We start from the raw sequence: 19556 nt of genomic DNA on the forward strand, positions 1-19556 counted from the left end.
TTTATTCCGTGCTTAAGCAGTCCAAGGAAGGTCTCAGAAGCATCACATTTGGTGCAGCTGGCCATGAAATCAGAACTACTAATTAAACTTCCCTCCAAGCTTTAAAGGAGATGCTACACCAACATTTTTCTTCATTCCTTTTAAAGCAAGACAATTCCTGGGTCAGAAGCTGATCCATGCTAATTTTCACCAATTAATATCACAGAAGTGTACAGTTTCATTTACACAGCAAGGTTCTAATGATTCATACCAGCTGAGCTACAGTAATCTTAGTTGCCTAAACTATAGAGAACTTCTGATTATATATGGGATAGTGTCCACTATGGCTCTAGCAAGCCATGCTAATACTTGTAACACATGAGTTTGTAAGCTACACCATCCAAGAGCTAGGCAGATGTCAAAGAAAATTAGTTACAAAGCCAAAGATAACATATTTAGCATGGTTAAGGAAGTCAAGCAAGTCATTTGACTAGAAAAAGAGTAACTGTACTAGTTCCTTCACTTACAGTGTACACAGTTTTCTTCACTTCATGCTCTATACCTGTTCATTTGCTACCTTTGGCTAGAAAATACTGTAGCACAAGAATCAGAAGGCAACCTAGAAGTGTTTGAGTAAGAAAACAAATAGTGAGAGGGCAGAAATGGAAAAAGCTACTAAGTTTTACCTCACTGGTCAAACGAATCAGAAGAGCAGCTGCCTCTGAATATTTGCTTTGACTTTTTAAGATTTCAGCACTAAGCAGTACACAGCGTTCAGCCAGAACCATGTTCCTGAAGTAAAAACATGCATGTATTAATAAATATTTATCAAAATAAACCTCAGAGAACTTTTTTTTCTTGAATCTTACTAATTTGCTAGACATGACATCAGACTGAGGTTCTGTAGCTTATTCTTCTTAAAGCAAAATATATGACAGTTCACTCCCCACAAAACAACCACATACAGATTGACATGTTAAGTGTCCAATTCTACTATAACAGGAGCATTATGAAAGTCAAAGCTGGAGAGCATTTTTTAGAACATTATTTTGTTTTTAAGAGTACCAAATAAAATTATCTGATAAACAAGAAATCCAACAACTAGAAGCAGGTTGTACTGGCAAGCTGTACCCATATACCAGGTGCCCACCAAGCTGCTCTGTCACGCCCCCTGCTCAGCAACACAGGAGAAGAAGATCAGACTAAAAACCTCATGTGGCAAGAAAGGGACAGGGATACCACTCACCATTTAGTCATGGGCAAAACAGACTTGTTTTGGGGAAGATTAAATTAATTTATTGGCAATTAATAACTGAATAGCACAGTGATAAATAAAAGCAGAAATAAAACACCTTCTCCTGACTAATCCTTCTTCCCAGGCTCAAGTTCACTCCAAATTCTTCTACCTCCTCCTCCCCACAAGCAAGGCAGAGGAACAGGGAGAAGAAGCTGTGGTCTTTTAACATTAATTTATAACATTTCTCCTTTGCTGTTTCCTCCTCCAAATCCTCCTCGCCTGTTTCAGTGTGGGGTCCCTCCCACAGATGCAGTTCTTCAAGAATTGCTCCAGCATGTATCATTTTTGCAGTGTTGGGTCCTTCAGGAACTGTTTCAGTGTGGTTTCCCCACAGGTCAGAGCTCCTGACAGCCACCTGCTGTGGCATAGGCTCTGTACAGACTACAGCCACCTCCAAGGTACATCCGCCTGCTCTGGCCTTGGGACCGGCTACAGGGTAGGTCCCTGCTTGCCCATGCACCTCCATGAGCCACAAGGGAAAACCTGATTCAGCATGGTCTTCACCACAGGCTGCAGGGAAGTCCTGTCTTCTGCTGACCTTGGTATCAGCAGGGCTGTTTCTCTCATTTTCTCACTCCTTTCTCCCAGCTGCTGCACAGCTATTTTTACCCTTTCTTAAATATGTTATCACAGAGGTAACAGCAGCACTGCCAGCTTGGACAGCAGCAGGTTCATTTTGGAGATGAGTGAAAACTGATTCTGCCACAGGCAGCTCCTGCTGTCTTCTCACAGAAACCCTCCTTGCAGCCATCCCACTACCTAAAAATCTACCATGTGAATTTAATACACAAGTTCAATAATCACTCTGTTAAGAAGAGCCCAGATCTCCTTTCATGCTATCCTAGATATGTTAGTTTATCTTACTCCTTAAAATGTTACCATTATTTTGTGATCATCTGGCACACTATTACTGTTCAGGGCAAGAAAGTTAAGCCACCAGATCTTTCAACTTTCACTGTACAAAGATCAGTACAAAAGTAAACAACATACTTGCAGATATCTCGGTAGGTCTGAATTGCTGTCTCCATATAATGAGCAGGATATGGCCTAGGAGCTCCAGGCTGAAGAAAAGCTGATACTGCTGCCATTTCCTACAAGAGAAATCCAGTAAAGTCAATGTCGGTTTTTCAACAAATCATAAACCTCAAAATACTGAGGAACATGTTTCAATAGCTATTAGATTCAAGATCCTCATCTAACCAGTTACTGGCATATAAAAGTATCCAATACACTGTAACTGATAAAAGGTTTAATACAACAGCCTATTTATGGCTCTGCTTGTAACTAGCCAGAGAGTTACACACAGAAGTGTTTGCAGTTGACAGTACACCCAACATTGTGCAGAAGCATTAATTCAGTGCAGTTTTACAAATCCAAAAGAACTTCCTATTATCAGGAAGATTGCTCCTGCAAAGTAGCACTAACATGTATTTTAAGATGAGGTCTGTTTTTTAAGTTTTGCTTAAATGAAATTACATTATCAGCTTCCAAGGAAACTCTAGTGAACACACAGTCTGAAATTTTACTGCTTTTCTCACAGATTGAAATATTATAGCAAAGATTTTCTGCAGAAAGTAAACATTAAGACTAGGAAATTGCAACAAATTCTCAATTAAGACAGCTTCCATCAATTTGGAAATTAAGATTTCTTAATATTATTCTGCTTATTTATATTATCCAAATGCAGAGCAACTTTCTGAACTGTAAAAACAGATATTTAAGTAAAAGTTTTAATCAAGATGCAAAGGTGTACAATAATGCTTCCATGGGTCTATGAAGCAGAGTTTCGAATTTTAGCAAGTTAACCAGACTAAAGTTTAAAATATGTATCTTCTAAAAATTGATAAAATTACTCATTTTCCCCCAGTACTCCCATTCAGTTTGTTTAAAATTATTTTAGTCATAAACACCATCATTCTTAGGAGGAAATTATGAATGAGTATATGTTTAGAGTGAAATTCAGTAGTGACATACTCAAAGTGTAGCCTTCAAGTTTTAAGTCACTCAAAAACACCCAAAAACCATATTTATAGTGACAGAGTACAATATGTACAATACCATATTTATAGTGACAGAGTCTTGAATTTCTGGCAAATAAGTATTTTACTTAAGTCTAAAAGAGATACTCTAAAGCTACTTTATGTCTGGCTTTGAGTTATCAGTTTAAAGATCAATTTTTCTGGAGGTTGCATTCTAGTTTTTCTCCTTTCCACATTTTAAGAATTAACTCTCCAGTTCTTATTCATACCTTTATTCCATTCATATAACAGCAGAAAACAGATTTTACACCACCTTGGAGTTTCCTAAAGATAGGCAGCAGATTTGAGGAGACCCTTACAAATTTGGAGGTGGAGAAGAGAGATTGCATTTTGTTACCTTCAGACAAATATTAGAGATTATTAGAAAAAGTTCACAGAATGTTCATGTTACATGAAGTACCAACCAGTGCTCCAGCTGCATAAAGCATTGCCTGATCATTTAAGAAGTCCTTCTTTGCTGTATGGTAACAGCTATATGCAAGTTCATAGTGTTGCACCAAAAAGCACAAGTCTGCCATCTTCCGGATTTGAAGTTCTGGCGCTTCTGGTGGATACCTATAAATACAAATATTTAAATTCAAAGTTGTCCTCTCTCAGCCTTGCCCCAAAACAGCCAAGAAAAGGGAATCTCTTTCCTTGCTTCCACACATAACTTGGCTTCACATCCTACTTTCTTACTAGCAAGATTCACTGTTTCAGTAACACTGAAAGCACACACTCCTCTTAGCCAAGAAATACTGAATGGAGTTTATAGCTACCACTCAAACTGCTCAGTCAGATTACCATCAGAGCTAAGCAGAACTGTATGAGAAGGAAAAAAAATAAGACTTTGACTGCTCACTTGGCTTCAAGTTGTTATTTCTCCACATTTCTCCTGAAATAAATAAGTCCACTAATAACTATGCTTTATGCCAAAACACTGCAAGTTCCTGACCTCTGCAAGCATCAATCTAATTTTTGGTTAATCCAATATATATGATTCACTTCAGCAATAATCAAATACATTTTCACAAACACTTGTATGTCAGATGCTGTAGGAAGTGAACTACGCTTACAAGTTCAAAACAGAAAGCTGGAATTAGCAACATTTTCATTATGAATCCAAAGACACACAATACAGACATTTGAAGCTGTATGTGCATGTCAAGGACGTTAACCTTGACTAGACAATGATCAAAATTATTTGGACTTCTGTGGTAAAGACAGTTGTTTTTCAAGTTTATACAACCACAGAGGGAATTACCAAATCATACAGAATTTGTATTTTGCTAACACTTAAAACCTGGTTTTAATGTATACTAAGACACAGGTGCACTAAGTATGAAATTCCCTTCAGTTTAGCTCTTGAACACATTGTAAAAGCAATATACTCAATACTCTGCTGGAACAAACTGCATAAGCAAAAACACCTATACATGGAGTTTGGCTGTAATGACAGGTGGGAAAGCTTGTACAAATTCTTGAAAAATCCCCCATGACAAACCATAGCTTCTTTTTATGACCAATACTCTTAAAATCATGTGTTCATATTAACTTAGAAAGCCTCACTGTAAATAGAGCAGGCAGATGACTCTACAGTCTATTTTACCCCTTCTTCTTTAAGTTCTGCTACTCCTTTATTGTACATATTCAGGCACAGTACTTTTCATGATTTTTCTAACTGAAATCATTCACAACACTGCTGGTTTAGTTCACTTTGCAGAACACCATCAAACAAACACATGCTTTCCCTCCCGCCCCTAAAAAAGGCTACATTTCCAGTTTAGAACTAAAAATAAGGACTGAGATTACTTACAGCAAACCAGAAGTATTCTTGAGCTCATTTATACTTTTCTCTGGAACCTTGCTGCCACTAAACCATTTTTTAGTAGCAGAAAACAGTGATCGGCTCAAGCCTTTCCTGGATATTAACTGGAGGAAGACATTGAATTAGAGAATTAGAGCACTATATTGCAAGAGACGTAAGTTAAACTAATATAAAAAGTCAAACTTCACTTGTAAATTGATTTGTCTTCCATAAACCAGAAATAATTAAAGGAGTAAAATAACTAAGAACCCTCTTTCTTAGAATTAATCTGACATTGAGACAGAAGTTCTTATATTTATTTTTATATATTCATAGTTCATATGTTTATTTTATCTCAGTTGAGGTTTACAGTTGAGGTTTTTATATTCTTTCTGTAAAACAGACATCTTAAGAACCTGAACATTTGCTACGTGTGTTTGAAAACTAAATTCTAAATAATCAGATTATCCAATTTTGGGTAGTAGTCCAACCTAAAATCTAGACTAAGTGCATACTCCAAGAAAGAACCTTCTCTCTCACCCACATAAAGCATTATCACACCACGAACTACAATTTCAAGTGTCAAAGGTATGAGGCAAGCAACATTACACAACCTCATTCTTTTACATAAGTTCCACTTAGAAGGAAACTTCTGCAGGAAATTACCACTCCTGTCCTATAAGGCAAACTATAATCACTCTTTAAAGATAATTTTAAAAAGCAGAACATCTCTCTTTTCTTACCAGGACTAGGAATATATCACTGCATTCCTGTTTGCTACACTTTATGTAACCACTTCTTTTTAATGCTTCTCCATAAAACTTACTAAATGTAAATATGGTCAGCACATACCAACTCCCAAAAGTCAATTCAGGGAGTGAGCATTCCTAGCACAACATGACCCTCATACATATGGAAAGCCCTCAAACTATAACTTGAATAGACAATCCAATCAAAATAAAACCAGAACTCAGACAACTGACTGATATTTGGGTCCAAAACTTAATGTGAATACAGTAATTTGATTGCACTAATGCAAGTCAATCCATCTCTTCAGCTGCTTAAGCCCATGTAAGAGTGAAACACTTGTAAAATAAAGGACTTCACTGCGATGCAAATAACTTTAATGCATGACCTTGACTGAACATGGACATGATATTAATGTCACTTCCAAAAAATGCTAGTTTGAGAGAAGCATACTCAGCTGCAAAAACTGCTGAAATCAACAGAATTACACAATTCAGGGTGTCCCTGCATTTCTTCCATGTCAAGTAGCAACTGAGGGGGACAGCTTTTTTTGCAGACAACTATTGATTAAATAAATTTCTTAAATTTAGTTGTGTATTCTGATGTTGAAACACAAAGTCTATTTTGTTCCCCAGGCCAGATTAATCCAAAAGCATAGAATATTAAGGTACAACAGATTTCCCTGGAAACAAGTCACACAGGTTTTCACCAAGAAGCCACCTTGCACTGGAGTTGCTGATATGAATTAGTTCTTGTTTTTATAAAAGACAAATTAAATAATAATGAGAAAACTTCAGTTATTTCTCTTAAATCTACTAACAGTTTTCAGCAAGACTGTTGAATCGTTAGATGCAGAAGGAAGTAATACTGTCAAAACAGATTTCTGGGTAACTGGATTTATACTCTAACCATTTTTCCTTATTATAGCACAAAGTGTTTTTAAGGGTAAACTGACCTGATCATTGAGCTGTCGAATTGTTTTCTCTATGTGTGGCAAAAGTCCCCGAAATGTGAATTCCTGTATGAACTGCCTAATTCGATCGTGATCTGTGAGAGTTAAACAAGCACCATGAGGTGTCCCAGAATTTGACTTCTTTGAGTCTTGAAGTGACGTAGAAGCCTTCATGTAATCAGTGCTATCCAAACTGCCACTGGGATGATCCAGTTGAAGGGGGTGAGTCTTAAAGTTATTTGACAAGCTATCTGTTGAAAGATTGAAATAAAAGTTCCAGTAAGTATAAAGCTACTTAAATATTTAAAAGGTCATTTTTTACTAACCTACTTCAAAGCTTCCCTTACTCAGAACTCTGGAAAGCAAAGCAATTCACCAACTGTTTTGCACTACACATCAATGCTGAGCAGGCAGCAGCTGAGCACTGACTATTGTATCATCCCTGCAATTCTCAGAAAGTTCAGGCAATCTCAAGAATTACAACATGACTAAATATATTCAGTTTTGGTCCTCAACTACAGTGCAAAAAAATCTTCCAGTATGCTGATTAATATTAACAACTTTGAAGGAAAACTGTGGAAACATTAAAATCAAAATAAAGCATTCATCAAAGTAGGGATTGCAGCAATTACTACAATGGCTCCATTGGGTCCATTCTCTTTTTTTCTGTTTATGTTTTAAGGTTAAAAAAAAAAAAAAAACAAAACCAACAAAACAAATCTAATTTTCCATGTTGTTCCAAGCAATCATGATGTAAAACAATTTCCTCCAAAGTCCTCTTTGTTCAATGAGAAGGACTGCTTATCACTCTTGCATTTGGCTCTCTGAAATAGACTGAGACACTGCTTCACTCTAAGACTTAAGCAGTTCTCTTATTTATAAGAAAATCAGCTTGCTCTATGTGGCACCAAGCAAAGCTGAGCTGTGAAAGCAAATCCTCAATGGATATTACTCATGAAATCTAATCCTGAGTTTAGATCAATTGGTAGCTCCTAGATTACATCTGGGCTTACAAAGATGGCAACTGTAGGGTCTCCTACACATACTAGGTCTCCAAAAGCCTTTCAGGTGAGATATGAAGGATCTGGGCTGAGGCAGGCCAGGCAATGCAGGGTACCTCACTTTTTCCCTGTTTGGTGATGCCTCTCATCTGAATCTTACACACCTATCTTAATTGTGTTTAAGGGTGCAATAATTTGCACTCAATTTCATTTACTATCCTCTCCCATCCACAAGCCGAGTTCCAAAGCAAATGCTTCCGATCAACTTAGAAACTAAGCACTTCCCTAACATTTACAGATTTAATATGAAAACCAAGGACAAACTCCAAAACCTCAGCTTCCAAGTTATAGCAAAGTATACAAACCAAAACTTTCATTATTATGAAAACTGGCCATTTAAACCTATGCTATTTTCACTAATTACCAGAGTTTGCAGACAATATGCTTAGACTTACAAAATATGAGCCCAATACATCATTAACCACCTCATTAAGGAGATGTCACCAATCCAGTAGGTCAGTACCGCAGCATTTTTCTTTGAGGGCACTTAGAGCATTTAAAAAACCATTACTCTGAGCTGCCTAACAGACCATCTAATTAAATACTGTCCAAGACAAAAGACAGTTGTGTAAACGCTGTAAGATCGAGGTTTTCATAAAGCTACAAAAATACCTTTAATTTCACTGTCTATGCCATCTGATATCAAGTGATCAGTATTCTTGTTTGAAACAACAGTATAATCTTCATAGGAATCCTGCCAGAAAAGAGAGGGGAAAAAAGTCAGAACTTTAAGACTACTCATCCACATACAAAAGTCATTAAACAATAGTTGTCAGTTTCAATAAGTTAACTGAATTACTACAGTAGTGTGTTTGTTCATATGTATTAACTTCTCTAAGTAGTTTCTGAGGCTTTAATAAACGGTCTTATTTTAAAGATGAAAGTTATATTCACCAAATGAATCAAGTACCTTCTAACTTGCTCAACTGGCTTGCCTGTCAATCAAAGTAACTCCAACTCTTGCACAGCAATGCCTACAGCAGCAAAAATATATTCCCTAAAGCAGTTCCTGAATAAGCTCACACACACAAAGATCTATATTGCACAGTTCACATGAGACAGAAAAAAAGAAAAATATCTGATTAGTTTATGGTGGACTGTAACTCACTGGTCCTCTTAGCTTATAGAATATGGAATGTTTTGACTTTTCAGTGGCAGCTGATGCCAAGAATGGCTACCTAGAACAGACAGCTACATTTGGTAAAGAAATATGATTCCAGAAGCCTTTTAATCATAAGGAGTTATAACTGCAAGTCAGTCAAAAGCAAACTCAAAAAAAGAGTATTTTTGGTTCTAAAGCCAAAAATACAGATATTTATGGCAAACTCAAAACACACCATCCCTTGCAATCTTAGCAGATGACAGACCAGACTAGACCCACAAGAAGTTATCAGAAAAACCACACATACTCCCACAAAACAACACACCCAGACTATTTAGTGAAGTACAGAAGACCCAGGGAAAAAAATTTAAGACTGAGGAAGACAAATAAAAATGAAGGTAGAAATTTGCTATGAACACGACACTTCTGAGGTTGTTTCCTCTTACAACTCTCATTATTTCTTATTTATTGTCTATTATTTCTGTGTTCCTGTCAATCTATTTCAGACAGTCCAGTATTTCAGTGCTCCTTACTGTCAACTTAAGTAGCACAGAGAACAGTTCCTACTGAGGACTCATCTTATGCCCTCACAAAAAGCCACAGCTGTGTCAGAAGTGTCTGGACTGCGTAACCATTCTGTAGAAACACATAACACTAAGGTGAAACTTAATGCAACTACAATGGACTTTCATAAGCATGGTAAGATCCGTTTTTAGAACACTGTAATACCTGGTTCTGGATAGTGTTTTTCTGAAGGTACTGACTCCAAGGATCTGGTATCTGTTCGTCTGCTCCTCTGTTAGACACCCGAGAATTTATTTTCAGCAAATAGCAACCCTGAGTTCCATATCTCTGTTTCATCTCTTCATAAATGGAGTCAGCTCTGAAACAGTAAAACAACATTTATCCTGTCTTGATATCAAACTAACTTTAGAGCGTGTACTGCAACAAACTATTTTAGACTATTATCTACAGTGCTCAAAAGGAAAATTCTCCTATTTTTAAAACAATCCATTATGCAAGAGTAAACTGAAAATCTTTGAGAATTAGTTCAGAAAGCTACCAAAGAAAGCACCTACCCCAAAAGCTGGGACTGATTGATTTCATTTTACAAGAAGATCATCTAAAAATAATACTTTCAAATATCTGTCTTGATAATAGCATACTGGCTAATGGATCCTGTTGCATGTCTAATCTCAACAGAATTTATCAACACAAACATTTTGGTCAAAGAGCTCATCTGTAAGCTCACTGAAGGCAGATGACCCACCTTTGCTCCTCTCCTGTGCTTACATCATGCAGTAGCACATAATATTTGAGCGTGTTTGGTATAAACCACTTGGGATATGAGTATTCACTACTGTGCTGAATCCGATGCTGTTCTTGGGACAGCTTCAGGAACTGCTCCACAGGGTCAGGTTCACTAGAAGAAACTACCAGCATACCTGAATTCATTAAGGACATATACCCAAAGAACAAAGGGACACCACCGATCATAGAATAAAACAGGAAGTATATAAAATAGAATAGATGATACAATACTTAGGTATGTAAAGCATGCTGCCACAAAAGTATGTGCAATCAGAATTTGGCCTTACTCTCAATAAAAAACAATCAGCTAACTAACATGTGTAAAATGAGATGCAACAGGAGTTTGCTCCAATTCTGATGGTGAATCTAAGTTTAAGCTGCTACATGATAGCCAATTTAAGATTTTAGATAGAGACTAGATGTTCACATAGCAAACATGTAGCTGAAATTCATCCCCACTGCATTTTAGCTTTCAACCTCCAAGGAGAGTTGGGGCTTTAAGTTATCACCTGAACAACAGTAAGCACCAGCATTCATAAACACAGCAACACCACCCGAGTAAAAAGCAGAAGTGGTCAGATTTTTACCTCAACTACACAATCATTAATAAGGAACATCCCACCCTGCTACATCTACTCACCAAATCAAAAAACATTACTTCAGAGAAGCCAGAAAGCAAAGCTGTAATTTAAATGTTATTAAAATTCAGAAGCCAGAATCAGTATTTTGCAAAGTTAATTCTGCACAGGTGTGGCCATTATAATACCTTTCCACTATACTGAAATTATAATGTTCAGTACAGAATTAGGAATGGAGTGTCATAAAACCTGCAGTATCATAATTACTGTAAAGCTTAACACCAGCTACATCATGAAACAGTGATTATTCTCAATTTCCCTGTAGACAAGCAAATTAGGCCTAAGCTTTGGTTAAAAAAAAAGTGAAAGCATTCAGGCATCTTTCCAGACTTCTTTTTATCCAGCATAGCTCAAAGTTCACCAAATTTCCAAAACATCATCTCCCCAACCTCCACCACTCCATCTGCTTACAAAAAGCTATTAAAAAGCAGCAGATGCATCCCAAATACACATTCCTCTGTTGTAGATAAGGGACAGACAAGAGACACTTCAAGAGCTACAGCAGAAAGTGTCCGAGGATAATGGAGTTTCATTTACAGGTATTGTCTTTGAGCTCACTTTGACATAAAAAGAGTATGTGAAGAAGGGGAAAAAACCCAATAGGAACACTATAAAAAAACTCAGGCCAAACAGTCACAAAGAAAACCCTGACGCCCTTATGAAACCAGTCTGTGTAGTCAGACATAGAAGAAAAATATATAGACTTCAAATCATAATTGTGAAAGAGTTACTGCAACATTTTCAGTGTCTCCTACATTACATTTTGTTGCAGCCTTCCCTGGAGCGGTCTGTAACATTCAAAGGATACATGCAACATAGTGGTTTAAGAATTCGTGATCAGAGGCAGGCATGGACTGAAGAAAGCACTCTCTGTAAGACTCAAACCAAGGAGTAGTAGCTGAAATACACAATAAAACAGGACAAATTAGACTATTCAGTGAAACTTGTTTACCCATTAATGAAAAGGAAGTATGAAAGACTACACCTGAGAGTGAAGCCTGCAAACTCTGACAAGGTTTGCATGGCAGGGGAAAGAAGGAGGAACAGTCCAAGGAGAAAGTATTTTAGATGCAACACAAGTAGGAGAAACAGTAACACTTGAATCAAATCCTGTGAAACTGAACAGCACCTTAAGCACCACATTCCTCACCACTTCAGGCTCACATGTATTGAGTTCTTGTTAAACCACTACTCTTTACCATCCCTTTAAACACTCAAACACTTGGCAAAGAAAGAAATAAATTCTTCTAACAGTCATTGAATTTCTGGGCTAGGGATGTAAGAATTGACCAAGAAACAAAATTCATTTTTGAGTATGTAGAGGAGCTAAGGATTACCAAAACCCTATGCTGCCTGTTTTCTACAAGTGCTGACTTGGCTTGACAGCAGTCCCCTTCCCATGCCTTGCTAAAACAAACAGTTCAGCTGGCAAAGATCCAAGAAGATAAAACCTCAGATCTAAGTTGTGCCATTAATGCCTAATAATTTTAACCTGCCAAGTTCAAGGCCCTTTCACAATAGGGATTTCATTTTCCTAAGAGTAACAAATCAAAGGAAACCAAGGATGTCTGGGACATCAAAAAAATGTGAACCTAATATTGTCCATTTCTTTCCACTCCAGCTATAGGTCAAACAATGAACTATTATTTCTTCTTTTAAGCCTGTTCTATTATATCTTTGTTCTCCAACCCCTTTCCCTTGAGTGGGAAACAGATTCCAGAGCAAAATCAATTCACTTTCAATAACCTGATTTCACACTGAAGTAACTGGAATCCACTGTCATCTCATCTGCAAACTAGAAAACAGTAACTAGCACAGAAAAAAATTTGTGAAGAAAATCTGAAGGTATTTTCTTTATATGACCCTAAAAACCCACATTGCTAGACTTTAGTAAATAAAAATATCTAATGCTTTGTAAGGCTCTCATGCACCTCCTCATAAAAACCAAGCCAAACCATCACTTTGATTTCTTAAGCTAATTTTGGAAACAGGTTCACTTTTATGTTGGCATTATCTTGTATGGCATTCATTTAATGCATTTTCTTCAATCCTACATTGTCAAGCCATCTTAGACTGGCTTCAGACACACACAAGTCGGACACAGCCACACTTGAATTCAGTCTAGCAGTGAGCACATGTCACATTAAAAAAAGCCTAATAGGAGACAAACTTCCAGCTTTTGGTTATAGCCTTTCCAGAAACTGTTCTCTGAGTACTCATCTAGGATATAAAAAGCTCTTGGCTTTACTGAGTCCTATATGCAAACATGCCAACTATTTAAATTAAGGAAAACACAGCTTGTTATTATTAAAAGTAAGCCATAAGAAAGTGACGCATACGCATTTTTCACAAGTATAACAAGCCATGCAGTAACTCTGGTTCAAAGTAAACACTGTTAAACAACCTAAGGCAAAAAAATTTCACTTCTGTTTTACAGCTGAATCACTGCAAAATAAAAAAATGTGTGTTTTTTAAAATCTGAGAGATACAAACAGGGAAGTACTACTCTGTTTTGTGGATTGGTTCCCTTGCCCTCTTTTTTCATTAGGCCTATTTAAAAACCTTGGAAGCAGCCTCAAAGGAAACTGGGATTTCCTCTACACAGCAACATCAACAGGATTCACTTGAGCCTTTTACAGGGCTGTAATCACTTACTGTAGATACTTGATAAACACACACCATACTCAAAACAAAAGCAGTATTTGAAAAAAATTTTACAACTGTAACACGTTACAGCAGTGTAAACCAGCACTGCCATTCAGGTACCCAGATCATACACTTTGCATTTTTCCAGTATGCTGAAACAGAACTGAAGTTTTGGCAAACTTGTTAACACATTCAGAACTTATTAAGAATAAAAAAAAGTAGTATTTCTACATAACAGCGTAATAATGGAAAGTCTACTTAATGAAGTTTTGTACCCTTTAGGCATTAGCAGGATCTGAACAGATACTACTGAAAGGATGAATGGATATTATTCACCAAAGGCATAAACTATATTAATATATAAAAATGAAAAACATCAAAACCTGGCTCTTATAGACCACAATGCAGAGCCTTGAGAGATCAATAACCAATGTGGTTTGGCAGCAATAAGTCTCATAAACTATATAAAAATGTATTAGAGAGCTTTTTCTTTTTTTAAGCATCATACTCCAGAAAGGATGTCAATATAGCAGAGACACATGTGCTCTAAGTACAGTCAGCAGTTGAGTTCCAACTTAAAAAGTGTTACTGTCCCCTGAGAAAGACGCTCCCCAGAGAAGCAGAAAGTACACTTGAAATACAGCATAGTGACAGTATACAGTTCCATAGGATCAAACAATCCAGTGTTTTTAACAGCATCAGGTAATTTACCACCACCACCCTTACTGATTGTATGGAAAGACCAAATGATTTTGATTAACAGGAGTAGAAATGTGATTAAAAGAAAAATTAAAACAACCACCACCAACGATTTTTCAGTTAGGGGGAAAAAATGGAGGAACACACATCTACGTCTGGAAAAGTGCTGAACAGTTGTAGCAGATGGTAAGGAAAGGTGGATGGGGCACATGGAAAAGGAGTAAAGGGCAATTTGGCAAATCAGCACCAACCACAAAAAAATACCTGAATAAAACGTGGATGTGTTCAGTTCCATCAGTGTCTCTTTCCAATTACTGTACCAAGGAACACTAGCCTTAACTGAGCGATCTGATAGAAAAAACATGATATTATTATACTAAAAAGGGTCAGATGCAAACACACTCTCGGCTTTTACACTCTGGTAGCGTGAAGTAGAAAAAATCTACACCATGCAGGCCCATGAGGGGCATGCAGGAGATTTGATTCCAGCTAACCTTAATCATGAATATTTCAAGCTTCTCAACATTTGACAGAGTATTTTAATGGAAATCAATATTAATTTCTAGTTCAGCCCCAATTCCAGGCTCAAACAAAAATGGAAATTCTATCAAGTAGCAAAGATTTAACTTGTATCTACACTTTATTTTTATTTTACCAGATGGAAGACAGTAAATCTAAGGCACTAACTTGTGAGATTTCCAAGCCTATAGTACTAGTTAAAAGTGCCTGAATACATTAGCTGCTGAAAGTGGTTGCCCCAACATTCTCATCTCAAACATATTCCTCCAATGCCTCATGCCAGCATTTATAGCATGCAGCCTTGAACAAACATAGCCAGGGAACTGATCTAGTAGAAAAAAAGTCTTTCCTTCTTTCAAATAATTTAGCTCTTTAATGGGATCATTTTTCTTCACTTTCTACATGCACCAGTACATGGGAGAAGCAGGCATGGCTGAACACGAGCAACTTTTCAGCAAACAAACGAGTCTCCCAGCACTAGATTATGGAAATAAAAGAATATTAAACAAAACTGTAACGAAGAAGGATTACAAACAATTAAATCAATACAAGACACCAGTTCCAAAACTTTTATCAAAAAAAGAGCAGGATTATGACCCCAGTGCCAGAAACATAACTCAGCTTCTTAAACAGTGTATAGACTGCACTTGATCACCATTAAAATTAAGGAAATATCTTTTAATATCGTTATCCTAGAAAACTAATTCACTCCCAAAAAAGAACAAATTAAGAACTGATGAGAACATTTCCCATTTGCAATGCCAAATGACTATGTTCTGCTGTCAGGAATGAAGGCATCCCTTGGTTTGAATAAAATGCTCTAAGAAAGTTGAAAAAAAAATGCCTTAAATGTCTTAATAAATACTCATATCCATCTAAGCATAAAGAAACCCTACTTGGTATTTACTCATACTCTCTTACACTGTAATGGGATACAAACTCCTCCATCACAGCACTGTCAGTGTTTTGTGACACAGAGCTCCACTGAATGACAAAGCTACTACATGAATTTGTCCTTCTTTGTGATCTTAAACAGCTCTCCTCCTGCCAAATAAGCATATAGCCAGTGTGAATGGAAATAGGAACCTAATCACTGAGAGAGAAAAGATAGTCAAACATGGTAATTTGTACATCTGAGGCTCCATCAGCAAATATGGAAAACAAAAGGAGAGATATTTGCTTCTGTAACTACAAAGCATTGCTTAGTATAGCCACTATTTTTCTTCCCTTCTTTCAACATCTAAACTAAGGTCATTAAAAACCTCATGGAAAAGTCTCCTCACTGATATCATTCTGCTTTCTTAGGGTTTTTCCATCTCTAAAATTGAAGCAAACTTTCCATCAAAAAAAAAATTCATAGCAAAATGGCAATTCACCAATGTGATCTATAAAGAAGGGCACAGAAATTTGACAAAATGTAGGATTTTCAACACATCTCAAAAACAAGAAATTTCCAGGCTCAAGTCTTTTGCTTTATAACCAACACGGGAGATCAAGCTAAAGACATATCTTGTAAATTAGGTATCCAAGACATGAGATTATGCCATTTTTCCATTATCAACATTAAAAAAGAATTTACTACAGCAACATTAGTCACTAATCCTCACAAAGTTTTATCAGTCTATTTCTATAGCAGAGCAAAACTCTTCACTGCAGGCTGAACTTTAAATACAATAAATTATGCATGTTTAAATAGGGCAGTGCATACAAGCTTCAAACTAAGTACATGCTCAGAAGCTTTAATGGATTAGGGTCTTAATTGGGAGGAGTTCAATCTTCTCAGCTCCTAAGATCAGGTCTCATTTAGCATTATTCACAATACCTTATCACTTGGAGATCTGAGAAAAAAAAACATCTTTAGAATACTCTAGTCATTTTGACAGTGAAATATGAAGCACAAGTTCCACACAGGGAAAAAAAAAAGACAAAGAATCAAAGGAATCATGCACTTTTCCTCACAGTCCTTTTTCCTTAAGCTTTTTATGACTTTATCATAAAAAATAAAAGAAGCTAGGATAACTAAGATAACTAACTAACTTCAAGATAAAGCCGTACATTAGTACCAACACCAAGTTCTGACATTTATTCAGCCAAGTGCAACAAGTCACTGTATCAGTTTTGTAACAAGAAAATACACAATGAAAGCATCACTAATGGCTACATTAAAATAATGATTTCGCAGAAGTGGAGAAGAACTACAATACCAGGAAAATTAAAATTATTAATTCAGTTCAACCACTCTTTCAGCATTATATAAAGCCAAAACTATTCGATAAATCCAAGGTTTCAGTAAAAGCAATGTCTCAAAACTGCATCTCTGAATAATTTTAGTACATGCCACAAAGCTGAAATGAAGGCTAGAAATCTCTCAGCCAATTTCAGTTTACATTATGAAAAATACAATAGCATTACATACCACTGATGTTGAGATCATAATCTCCAGCTGTGATCACATTAGCTACCAGTCCTTCAGCAGGCTGACTGACAGACACAACATCATGCAGAAGTTTCCGAATAGCACCGGGCTGAGGTGGGTGAGTAATGATGTTGTTGACAGCGATCTTCAAATTTTTAATGATGTGAAGCTGATTATTAGGATCTCTCATGTGAACTAAAAAGGAAAAAGAAGAGGATTTGTTGAGGAGTGTGACAGAGTTAAAATAGTTGTCATAAATTAGTCTTTTTCCAACACATTTTCTCTTTAAAGATTGCTCCACTAAACTTCTCCATCATCAATTTTAGATCACAGTCCATAATACTTGACTACCAAAAATGGAGGGGAGGAAGGTGGTAACAAAAAATTACTTGATGTTCAACATTAGGCTCATCTAGGCAGACTGATTAATGAATAGCATAGGATCTTAGTTGGTAAGAATATCCACTCCATCTAACATAGTACATGCACATCCTACACTGATACACTCCCTTCCGTGTAGAACATATCAACTTTCATGGAAAAGCCATAGGAACCATGTATGGATTTCACTCAACACATCATTTTTCAAGGAATCAGCAGTTTCCAAGAAATCCCACACACACAAATAAATAGCATTTAAGAAACTTGACAGGGATAACATAGTATTCATTCATCCAAAATTAACATATCCTAAAAGACAAGCTGAGAGAGTTGGGGTTGCTGGAGAAGGGGGGAGACCTTAGAGCAGCCTTCCAGTACCTACAGGGGGCTTTCAAGAGAGCTGGAGAGGTACAAGGGCACGTAGTGACAAGACAAGGGGGCATGGTTTAAAACTGAAAGAAGAAAGCAGATTTAGATCAGATATTGGGAAGAAATTTTTTACCATGAGGATGGTGAGGCATTGGAACAGGTTGCCCAAAAAAGCTGTGATGCCCTAACACTGGAACAGCTCAAGGCCTGGCTGGACAGGGATGTGAGCAACCTGGTCTAATGGAAAGTAACTCTAACCACAGCAGGGTAAACTTAGAACTAGACGTTCCTGAAGGTCCCTTTAAACCTAAAACATTCTATGATTTTTAGCTATAGCTTCCTTTGTAGAATCTTTGTGAAAATTGCTTCCTAAAGCCATCTGGTTTTAAAAAACTGTTCGCAACATTTTCAACACTCGTTACAATTCTGGGCCTGCTGGGATTTTTCATGTAATTTCACCCTATTTCAAACTACAACCCGACCAAGCAAGCCAGACTGTGAGTGCAGGCAGGACACACTGACTACAGCTGCCTAAGCCACCTGGTGCTACCATGTGCCACGCAGCACAGCCCGACTCCTCTGCATGCTTTTTCACAAATTCCTGTATAGCATAGAAAAGGTAGCACAAAGGAAAATTCTTAGTGTTTTCTTCATCTTTCAACTAACTACAGGATTCACACCATAAAGGTCTGAAACTGAGTATTCAATCTGTTCCAGCCTGGAAAGCACTCCACACCTTCTCCACAAGCCTCTTCAGAAAGAAGTACCAAGTACATAGCTAAAGTCAGATCACACTAGATGTGTTCACAATCCATTTTGAATGTTGCAACAGATTTCTAATGTGGTTCAAATCTTGACTCATGTAGTTCTACCTTCCTCAAGCACATATTCACTCCCAAGCTTTACCAGCACTTAAGCTCATGGGAAAACACAGTAAAGCAGGTTAGAAAACTCATCCTGCCAAAAATAACCTCAAATTGTGTGGGTTTTTTCAGCTGTAAGTTTCAGATTGAACTCGTATATCTTAAGGCTTTACCAACACCAGAAAAGGCAGTTGTGCTAGCTAAACTTTACTTAGTTCAGCAATTCTATCAGAAAGCTGAAGCAGTTGTTTTGGATGGGGCTTCTTTCATCTTATCACATTGGTAAATTATCAATCCTATTTTGAAATTATCAGATGTAAAGGAAATGACAAACAACTAGGAAACTAGTTTGCCTTCACCAGCACAGCTGTAACACTACAACTCATCCTTGCTGTCTGCCCTAAACGTAACAGCCATAATAATGAAGAGCAAGCACATTTCCATACAGAACACAGATGACATCTGTGGCATATGTTTAATGATAAGGACTGAAATAACAGACATACCTGGAACCTCAAAAAGTTTTAATACAAAAAAAGACATGTCTTGTGTTATACATTTTCTTAAAATGTTTATAAGATAATTTCAGAAAGAACTTTGCCAAAACTGGCAGCAGTATCATGTATTAGAAACGTATCTTTCTCATCAGAAGTTGAAGATGCTAAGATACACATGAACAAGGAACTCCTAATATCACACTAAGCTTGAATAAGCACAGTGTTGCCATTATACTTCCTTACATCTTGCACAT

General features: G+C 36.9%; 1 protein-coding gene across 4 annotated transcripts in view; it reads right to left on the minus strand.

Moving 5' to 3' along the window:
* Positions 1 to 19556, minus strand: part of TRAPPC8 (trafficking protein particle complex subunit 8) — a 52734-nt gene that overhangs the window by 29650 nt on the left and 3528 nt on the right. For 2 of the 4 annotated variants that reach the window (XM_054628248.2, XM_054628239.2), the window contains exons 2-12: positions 17193 to 17387; positions 14522 to 14605; positions 11721 to 11810; positions 10234 to 10408; positions 9693 to 9846; positions 8474 to 8555; positions 6804 to 7051; positions 5111 to 5226; positions 3720 to 3870; positions 2267 to 2367; positions 666 to 771 (exon numbers count right to left, since the gene is read on the minus strand). In XM_054628248.2, the coding sequence (XP_054484223.2) occupies positions 666 to 771; positions 2267 to 2367; positions 3720 to 3870; positions 5111 to 5226; positions 6804 to 7051; positions 8474 to 8555; positions 9693 to 9846; positions 10234 to 10408; positions 11721 to 11810; positions 14522 to 14605; positions 17193 to 17387 (1502 nt within the window). The remainder of the gene's footprint in view (positions 1 to 665; positions 772 to 2266; positions 2368 to 3719; positions 3871 to 5110; positions 5227 to 6803; positions 7052 to 8473; positions 8556 to 9692; positions 9847 to 10233; positions 10409 to 11720; positions 11811 to 14521; positions 14606 to 17192; positions 17388 to 19556) is intronic. The other 2 variants (XM_054628274.2, XM_054628256.2) reach the window with 1 other exon arrangement.

The sequence above is a fragment of the Agelaius phoeniceus genome, chromosome 1, assembly GCF_051311805.1.
Source record: "Agelaius phoeniceus isolate bAgePho1 chromosome 1, bAgePho1.hap1, whole genome shotgun sequence".
Taxonomy (NCBI): domain Eukaryota; kingdom Metazoa; phylum Chordata; class Aves; order Passeriformes; family Icteridae; genus Agelaius; species Agelaius phoeniceus.